Source organism: Gavialis gangeticus, unplaced genomic scaffold (genome assembly GCF_001723915.1).
Source record: "Gavialis gangeticus isolate Ggan-Ray unplaced genomic scaffold, GavGan_comp1, whole genome shotgun sequence".
Taxonomy (NCBI): Eukaryota; Metazoa; Chordata; order Crocodylia; family Gavialidae; genus Gavialis; species Gavialis gangeticus.
This window is the reverse complement of record NW_017728994.1, coordinates 59,476,455-59,486,025: the sequence shown is the minus strand read 5'-3', so window position 1 is coordinate 59,486,025 and position 9,571 is coordinate 59,476,455. Positions and strand designations below refer to the sequence as shown.

The window sequence follows — 9,571 nt, the reverse complement described above, 5'->3', positions numbered from 1 at the left end:
GGCTGCTGCTGTATAAATGACACATACAAGTGCCTGGCTCTGGATACATCATTTATTTCTACTGGTTACTGATGACCCTTCACAACTTACTCTTGCCTCTTGCATATTTTCTGGACCATCGTGGCAACAACATCACTTCATCACCAACACCACCATTATCACGTGCTGCTATTCTCAGGTCTTTGCCTCATTTCATGGATAGGTTGGATGTGCAAAAAAACAACACTGAGACTGCATGGAGAACTGACTCTCTCATGTCCTAACCACATACATGTTTGACTGCAACCAAAATAACATACTTTGAATATATTTTTAGTATACCTGTTCAGATTCAGGCCTGTCCTTGAGGTTGAACATTAAAATAGCCCTTTTGAATTCAGTGGGACTATTTGTAGAGTGACGTGCAACTCAGCATAAATAAAGTCATCCTCACATGATCCAGAAGGACCTGAGCGTGGTCCCCAAACACATATGGTTAGCATGCTTTTCAAACAAGGAACAGTCCATTCCCTGGATTGTGAATTTACTTACCGTCCCATTATTCTTCTCTGCTATTCCCAGTGATGGTGAGGAAGGTGATGCTGACACTGAAAGTTAATAAGAGGGAATAAGATGACCAATTGAAGATAAACTACACTTTGAATGTGCTGAATGAGGTTGCTTGCACATTGGGATCCATTTCACGTTCATAGTTTGTCTGACTGAGTCACTTTTTGTTTGTCTGTGTGTATTGTAAGGTTCACATCTTAGGTAATGACTGGCCTTTTCCAGGAGGCTCTGAAGCGATAGCAGTGCATGTGCATGAACCAGGCATCTGAAAGTTTCCTGGGAGACGGACAGTGAAAGCAAATACCCAACCCATTCTCTTGCTCACCAACATGATTTAGCACCGAGGGACTCGGTTTACCAGTAAACAACTTTTAGAAGGAAAATCTCAACTTGGTGGGGACCTGGAGGAACTTGGAAAATGTCAGTGTTGTCTCTTGTAAGAGAAAATCAGCATCTAGGATGGAAGTACTGGAGCTTGCAGGAAACCAATAGAAACAGGACTACAATACAGAGTTGCCAGCCCTGGCAATATTTTTGTTTTCCCTAAAGTGCTAATTCCAGGAGTCAAGTGATTACAATGACAATCTAAGGTTTTGTGGAAAATAGAATGCTTTTGTGATGGAAGAAGAAAATGTGAACTTATGATCTGTGAAAGAATGAAACTCAGAAAGCAACTAAAAAGAACTGCAAATGCTTTTTTGGGGTTTTTTTTTTAATTCTCTATTATTTTTAAGCCAAGCTCCTGATATTTTACAGGGCCTGCTTCATGCTTTTTGAATACTTAGGGTGGCAGTGCTGAGCACCTTGAGACTAATGTGGAATCTGGGTATCTGTAAGAGTTTTATATGTACAGGAATAAGAAAACTAAATTTTGAGCTAAAAGATTGGCTCATAATAATGAGGTGTGGAGTCCCGAACTTGCGGTTTTTTTGCAGTATGGAGCACCATCATCTGAGCCCCCACTGCATACATGAACAAAATGAGCTGGGCTGATACAATCACCACATCATTATCTGCTCAGTCTGTACAGTGCCAGGATATAAAATAAAGCTGGGGCATCCTATCCCTGCAGGGAAAATAGGGTAAAAGTGATAGGGTAAAAGTGGTTCTCCTTTTCTTGACAGAAAGGTGGGCCCTTTTTTGAGATGTTTAGATTCAGCTAGTTTAATTAGGAGCTCAGGTGGATGGCAAATTACTCTGGGTTTGGATAGATCGCTCTAGTGCATCACATGCACTAGATGTTGAGCATAGTAAGTGCATGCATCTTCTCCAGTTAAAGCTTGTGAAGTCAGAAGATAGTTGAGCGGACACAATATTTTTTCCACACCAAAATACTTAGCAAATGATAAGTAGCTTTTTAGTGGCATTGAACTTGAAAAAATGCAGTGCCTGGAAAGCTGTTTAAATGTTTGCAGTCTGGCTAAAATGGTCAGAGGTGATAATTGTTTGGTTCCATTGTTTCCGACCCCATTTCTCTGACTGATTCTCTCCCAGGCAGGAATGGCGAGTCCGGACAACCCTGAGCAGCTGATAATTGCCCTGGAACCTGAGGCTGCCTCCATCTACTGCAGAAAGCTCCGCCTGCACCAGATGATAGACCTGAGCAGCAGAGCCCCTGTCAATGGTTACAACCCAAGTGACACTGTTGGAGCTGGATTTACACAGGGTACCTCTTCTATTAACTGGATTCAGTTTGCTGCCTTTTGGCTACAGCTGTTCTTGGTCATTAGGGCTGTCTACCTACCGGATTCTGTAGACTATCTTCACTTTGTTGCATTATCGTAATGTGTGAGGCCAGCATTATTTTGCTCAATACATTATTTGACATATATTTTACTTTAATTTGACAAGTTTCAGCACTGATGAAGAAACGTTAGTGAGCAGGTTCAATTTTCAGCCTTGTTGACTTCATTGGGACCTGGGGGGGTACTACCCAGGGTTTAAGGGAGGGGCAGGCAGGGAAGGAGCTGGTGCGGAGCACGGGGGAGAGCAGCCCCTCCCTTGCCCTGTGGGCGGTGCTCCCTGGTGCAGCCACTCGCAGCTCATGTGGGGCTGTCCTGAGCAGGCACAGGTGGGGGCCAGGGCAGAGAGGTGGCAGATGTTTGCAGCTGGCCCAGGTTCTGGGTAGCTGCTGACAGCTACAGAGCCCGGGCTGGGGCTTCGGGTGGGGGGTATGGGGCAGCAGGGCTGGGGGGCAAGGGGCACAAGCGGGGCATCCTGCCACTTACCTCCTGCCCTCACTCTGTTTTGAGCAGGCACAGGCAGCCCCAGGCAGGCTGTGAGTGGCTGCAGCGTGGGGTGCTGGGCAAGGGGTGGACAGGGGGCTGCTTTTCCTATGCTTAGCACCAGCTTGTAACCCACCCCTAGTGCCAGCCTGGGCCCCATGCCGGCTCCGGGCTCACTCGTCGGGGCTGTGCTGTGGCAGGAGCAGCTGTGGTCCCCCTGCTTGCAGTGCCGGGCAGTATTTACCACTGCGCTGTGCTGCCCAACGCACGAGCTCTGGGCAGGCAGCAGCAGCAAACACTGCCCAGCGTGGCAAGTGGGGGTTGCAGCAGCTGCTGGCACCAGGCGCAGCCCTGACGGGCGAGCCAGGAGCCAGTGCAGGGCTGGGTTACAAGCTGGGGCTGAGTGCAGAAAAAACGGCCCCTCACCCGCCCTGCGGCTGGTGCCCTGCACTGCAGCTGCTCACAGCCTGTGTGGGGCTGCCTGTGCCTGCTCAAAACAAAATGAGGGCAGGGGGTACTTGGCAGGGTGCCCTGCTTGTGCCTGCTCAGGACAGTCCCGTGCGGGCTGAGAGCGGCTGCAGTAGGGAGCACCGACCATGGGGCAGGGGAGGGGCTGCTTTTCTCCAGGCTCCTTCCCTGTCCGTCCCCCAACCCCCCTTACCTGAGCTTCCCCCACCAGGGCAGCCACGTAGACCCAGGCCACAAGCCCTGTTGGGGCTTCTGGCTGGGATGCGGGGTCAGGCAGGTCCTGCTGTTGCGGGAGCCCGCTAGGCTTCGCCTGGGTCCTACTGCCCCTGGTTCCTGTCTTTTTTGATAGGAACCAAAGACGAAGAAATACTAATTTTCTAAATTTTTTTAGGGGCCCCGCAGGCTGGATCCAGCTCGCAGGCTGTATTTTGCCCACCCCTGGTTTAAGGTGAAGTAGAGGCACAGTGTGAGCAGAATCAGGGTCTTACTGATTAATGTTAAGGTTTCCAAGTGCAGATAAATAGTTTGCTATTGTGAGTAAACTGATTTGCATTAAATTAGATGTCATATTAAAGCGCTGGGACTGAATTTGTAATTAGACCTTTGAAGCTTCCAAAATGTTTTACTAGGAGTTGGGCAGTTGGTGAATTCTTTTGGTTCATAATAACATTGGTCAGCATGAAGCAGCATTTGCCGATAGTTAACAAACAGTGATGTTTCATACAGATCAGCGTTCCTGTGTACAGAGAATGTAAATAGGGAAGCTCTCACTTATCCTGGTGGGGGGATATGTTTGTATGTAAACTGCATACACTGGCTTTTTACTAGGTGCCATGGTGGGTTTGCTGCAGGCTGATTTACCATGCAAAGCAATTCTATGCTGATGGAAATGGATGCAGCTGCATTCACCGCAGTGGAATCGGGGAATTCACGTCAGCAGAGAATTTGCCAACAGACTGTATTTTCCAGTGGAAATCAGTAAAGGCAAATTGAGGAGTCAGCTAATAAACTCTTTAGAGAGATTGTGTTTCTCCCTATATTTATTGAAAGACACTTCTTTAGCTAAAACTGTGTATGCCCCAATTTGTCCCTAGAATTTCAAAAATTATTAAAATTCAGAATCCTTTGTAATAAAATAGCAGATATCAGCAATGTAGATGGCAATTTCACCATCTCGGAGTTTAATTCTGTCTGTGCAGTTTAGAGCCCAATAGGGACTGTAAGGAGACATTTGCAAAACAAAATTTTACAGCAGCTGAAAAATTATATTTTATTTTGTTTATTTTCCTCTCTGTTTCTCCTACGTCTTTAATCCTGATCCTCCCTCTCCTTTACTTTGGCTTCTTTCCTCCTGTGCTTTCTTGTCTTGTAACTGTGTGTTCCCTGAACACATCCCAACTCACCCATTTTCTTTGGCGCTTCCGAGAGACTGCTACTGGAGCTGCCTCTCTGATTAGAGCAAGACTCCTCTCAGTCGCAGGATTCATGCTGAGTACCTGGTATGGGAATTGGGGAGGAATTTACTAGGCCTGTGGGTTGGTTGGATTGGGATTTTGTTCAGTAGCACTGCAAGTCAAAACCAGCCCCTTCAGAAATCCTGCATCAGTTGCTTTGCTTGGGGGTGCCTCTCGATGGACCGGCAAGGCAGAATCCTCACTACAGTGTTTCAGCTAAAGACCTCCATAGGGCATTGAAGCCTGAGTTGCTGCACACCACTGGGGAAGGGATTTTGGCTGCTGCAGCTAGGCTGAAGGCTGGATTGTGTCTTTGCATCTACCTTTGCCCCCTATCTATGTTCAGGCTTATGCAGCCATGCAGAGTGCAGCCGTTGCTGCATGTAGGACACGACCCCCTGTGTGGACTCTCCACATTCAGTCCTCCTCTGCATAGCAGGGCTGCTCCAGTTCCCAGTGAGCAGGGGAACTCCCCTTACTTAGGCCGACAGTGGATTTGTCCCTGTGAAAATATCTTATCCAACAAAAGTACTTCCTGTGGTTGGTCAGAAGGAGCCTTGAGGCAAGGCAAAATCTGTTCACAAAATAGTGGTATTCTATTAAACTGTCAGAAGTACTTTTACAGTCCTCTTTCTTGCCTTAATAAGGTAAAAGCTATTGTAGATTTAAAAAAAAAGGATTTAATGCAGTCAGATGTAATGAAAACAAAGCTTTGAGCGAATTAATTTGGGGTTTCGATCTAAAATTTAATAAAGGCATGGCAGGGACCCAAGAAAAGCTGAGAAAAGATCAAGAAAGAAAGCCCTTTCAACATAAACAGAGAGAAGCACTCCAAGGACCATGTTAGTGCCGTGCAGTCAAAACAAAAGTTTTGCTATTCATAGAAGTGAAAATAAATTTGCTTTAGGAGAGGAAGCCAAGTCTAGTGTTAAAGAGGAGGAGGGGTGTGGTGCCCCCTTGGGTGTCCACTGAAGTCAGCTGGAAGACTTGACGTGAGGTGTGGATCAGGCCCCAGCTGTGGATGCTGTTCTGTGTTCTGTCATTGACCACTGTGTCTCGTGTGTGTGTGTGTGTGCGCGTGTGCACACGCATGTGCTCTCCAGCCTGTACAGTGAAGATAAAGCTATTTGTCTCTGTCGCAGAAATGCTGAGGCATCATTCTTTTGCCTGTCTGAGCCCTTTGGTATCGGTCAGGTGAAAGATGCTGTAGAAACAGGAAGAGTTATTAGCTACTAAAATGTAATTAGCATCTTATGAGTTATAGCTAGTTTCATATGCTATTTTTTTTCTTTGGATGACATTGTATTTTATATATCACGGGATGCATTTACATTCTCCTGTGTTATTTTACGTAGCTGACCTTTAAGGTTATGTGAAAACTGCCTACGAAATTTATTTTGTAGGTGCCTGCCTGAGCAAGTTAGAAATAGGTTTAGATTTAGAAATTTAGGAGTAGAGACTCCTTTTTTGCTCTGTATTTTCTTAACAAACCATATCGCATATTTTAAATGTCTACATAGAAATTAATTTCCCTAAGAGAAATTAATGCTATGGCAATATGCTACTAGATTATACTGTGCTTCCTGTGTATTCCTCTGTGCCAGCAGGCGCATGTCCACAGCGGGCCCAGTCGTACAGTCCTCCATCAAGCTAAACTCTGATTGGACCCTGGTGGGAGTTTTGCCCAAGTCAGGACAGCAGGAGTAGGTCCCACTGTGTAGTTTCATAAAGCTGACAAGAAACAAGATTTTGAGATTTAATAACCAAAAAAGAGTTCTTAATCTGCCCCTGTAACTTATGTGTGAAATTCTCCTGTGTAGATTGTTCTGGAGGTCAAGCTTCTTGTTCACATGTGCCTTTCTGGCCTTAAAAACTTAGGAGATCTATAAACTAATGATTTGGGTTGGTCAATTTGAGACTTGTTGGCAAGGGCGAGGGGGGAAGATGCAATACTGAATATTCCCTTCCACTTTTGAAAACTGGGACTCTTCAAAACCACTCAAGTTGAGCAGCCCAAACCACTAGTCACTTTTAATAATCCTGGCTAAGTTATCTTCAATTCCTAGACAAATCTTAAACCAATTTTTGATTCTGTTGTTAATCAAGCGTGCCACCTAGTGGCAAAAATTTAGTTTGAAACTTTGCAAAACCAAGGAATGTCTTTCCTTTACATTACATTCTGTTCATTAAGATGTAGTAAATATATACCATAAAGAGATTTAAAACTAGATTATTATTTGGAATCCAATTATTGTAAGTAAAGAATAAAATATCTGAAAAGTTGCTGGGGTGGGGGTCTTTCCAATACCAATTTTATAAAGTTCCTAGTTCCAATGCAGCAATTTTTGTTCATCTGTTTTGTTACTAAATGATGCATACAAAGCTCTCATCCTGCTTGCATTCACTTCCTGCGGTGTATGCTATTAGCTTATTCATGCTTTCTTATACTTAGTCATTTTCTCTCTGTCAACGACTAGCTAAGGAACACATACGTCGTAATCGGCAGAGCCGCACCTTTTTGGTGGAAAATGTCATAGGAGAGATCTGGTCCGAATTGGAGGAAGGTAGCGTCCTTTCCTGAATGAACTTTGCTCTTGCTGGTTTTATATTGCTGGCAAAAAATGCATTTCCTGCAAATTTGCTATGCCCTTTTAGCATTCTCCAAGTAACTGTAATTGAAGGAACACGCAAGTGCATGCACTGCTCCTAGTCTGCAAGGCTGAGTTACCACTTTGCATGCTACCGACAAATAGATTTTATTAAGGAAATGGGTTAATCAAGGAATCGAGGCTTTTCAGAATACAAGCCAGAGCCCAGTGCGCTCAGAATAGACCGTATAAATGAACTGGCCTATTTTTCTACTAACCCAAAGGAATGTACTCAGGTGGCATGCACCATTCCACCTATCCTGAAGTCGCATTCTTTCCATGTCTCTGCTTAAACATGTAACATTCAGCATGCAAGCTTCACATCTGTTATCACTGCCAATTATATCGCTATGAACTACTAATTATCAAGCCATCAGTGCAGATGTTCATGTGCTTCTAGTCATGATGACATTGTTGCCCACAAGAACCTTAAGTAGCATTAGACTGTTGTATTTACACTGGTGCAAGTGATGCATGCTTGTTCCTGTTGCCAAATAGGTGACCGTTACATAGTGGTTGACAGTGGAGGAGGCACAGTGGATCTGACTGTCCATCAGATCAGGCTACCTGAAGGACACTTGAAGGAACTGTACAAGGCAACTGGTAAAATTACATGCTTCACTACTCACTTCCCTTGTGAAATATTATGACCTTTTATCCTAACTGGCAGTAATGATGCTGTGCTGCTTTATTATCTACATAGATTAATTAATAGTTCTTTCTCTGTTATGGCCAGCATTAAAAGAGTTCTTGTTATTTTTGAGTTAAATTATTTTATGTTTAAATTTGCTTTGAGAAAAATTAATCCTCCTTTGTGAAGATAAGAAAACAGTTTATTTCCCATTTAATCTTCAAGGTCATCTCTAGGCCTGGGTGACCTGGATACCTGCTTTTAGTAGTCGCTGTATCTTATAATCAAGGACACCATCATTATGTTCTTTCTGTTTCTAACAATGTATTTAGCATATGTTTAGTAGCAACAGTGTGATCTGCATAGGTATGTGAAGAACTTGTGTTCTACTGGACAATGCCGATTGTTAACCATGTGTTTTGTTTGCAACACAGGTGGGCCACATGGTTCTTTAGGCGTGGACTACGAGTTTGAAAAACTCCTTTGTAAAATATTTGGAGAGGATTTTATTGAACAATTTAAGATCAAGCGCCCTGCTGCCTGGGTAGATCTGATGATAGCCTTTGAGTCTCGTAAAAGGGCAGCAGCCCCAGACAGGACCAATCCATTGAATATCACATTGCCATTTTCCTTCATTGACTATTATAAGAAATTTCGAGGTCACAGTGTAGAACATGCCTTAAGGAAAAGCAAGTAAGTATATAGTTGCAAAATTAACCACTTGGTACTGCAAGGAATAATAATTAAAAAATACTAATTACATGTAGATGAATTGATCACAGGGAAAATGTAATGTTATGGTAGAAAAAAATCATACTGCCCCATGTACAGTTACCAGAATGGAAAGTTACAGCCCTTTTTAATTTTCACAGGGTTGAATGTGGAACCCTGTGTTGGGCACCTAGGTTCTCTGTACAGTGCCAAAGGAGTGCAAGGCACCTCAGGATGCAACCCAGAACAGCCACAAGGCTTAGCAGGGAGCTATCAAAAGGCAGCAAGCAAAGCATACTGCTGGGTAGAGAAGGGAAGCACTGTGGACAGAGCAGGCCTAACATCCCATCCCTCAGGCACCTCATTCAAGATTGCATCTCTTTCCTATGATCTCCTGCTGATTGTAGTGCTTAATCTCTTTTTTTCAAAGAGCTGGTTAGTCTCATTCTTTCCTCTTAGCATGGTGCTGGGGATGCACTCCTCCCCTCACTGCTTTTTATGTAACAACTAGGGCTGTGCAAAGCTTCAGGTGCTGATTCGATTCAGAGGAGATTTGGCCTGATTCGGCAGCCAAATCTCCAAATCCAAATTGAATCAGGAGACCAATAAAAAGTTCCAAATTGATTCGAAGCTCTGCAAATCAATTTGGAGAGCTTTGGTGATTCAGGCAGTCCCTGCTTGCTGCCACAGGGAGCTGGACCTGAACTCCATGCTGATAAGTAGCGGGTGGAGGAGTGGGGGCTGGAGGAAAGGGGAGGAGACTATAGGGACCCCCACCAGGCCCCATCCCCTACCTGCTCCGCCAGCCCCTCTGAGCACCCCCCAACCCCTGCCCACTATCCCAACCCCCCCGTGGCTGCCCTGCCCACCCCAGCAGTGGCCTCA

General features: G+C 44.7%; 1 protein-coding gene across 2 annotated transcripts in view; it reads left to right on the top strand.

Moving 5' to 3' along the window:
* HSPA12A (heat shock protein family A (Hsp70) member 12A) overlaps positions 1–9,571 on the top strand; it is a 97,534-nt gene that overhangs the window by 78,091 nt on the left and 9,872 nt on the right. The window contains exons 7-10 of one of the 2 annotated variants that reach the window (XM_019502889.1): positions 2,044–2,215; positions 7,174–7,260; positions 7,843–7,947; positions 8,410–8,668. In XM_019502889.1, the coding sequence (XP_019358434.1) occupies positions 2,044–2,215; positions 7,174–7,260; positions 7,843–7,947; positions 8,410–8,668 (623 nt within the window). The remainder of the gene's footprint in view (positions 1–2,043; positions 2,216–7,173; positions 7,261–7,842; positions 7,948–8,409; positions 8,669–9,571) is intronic. The other variant, XM_019502890.1, reaches the window with a different exon arrangement.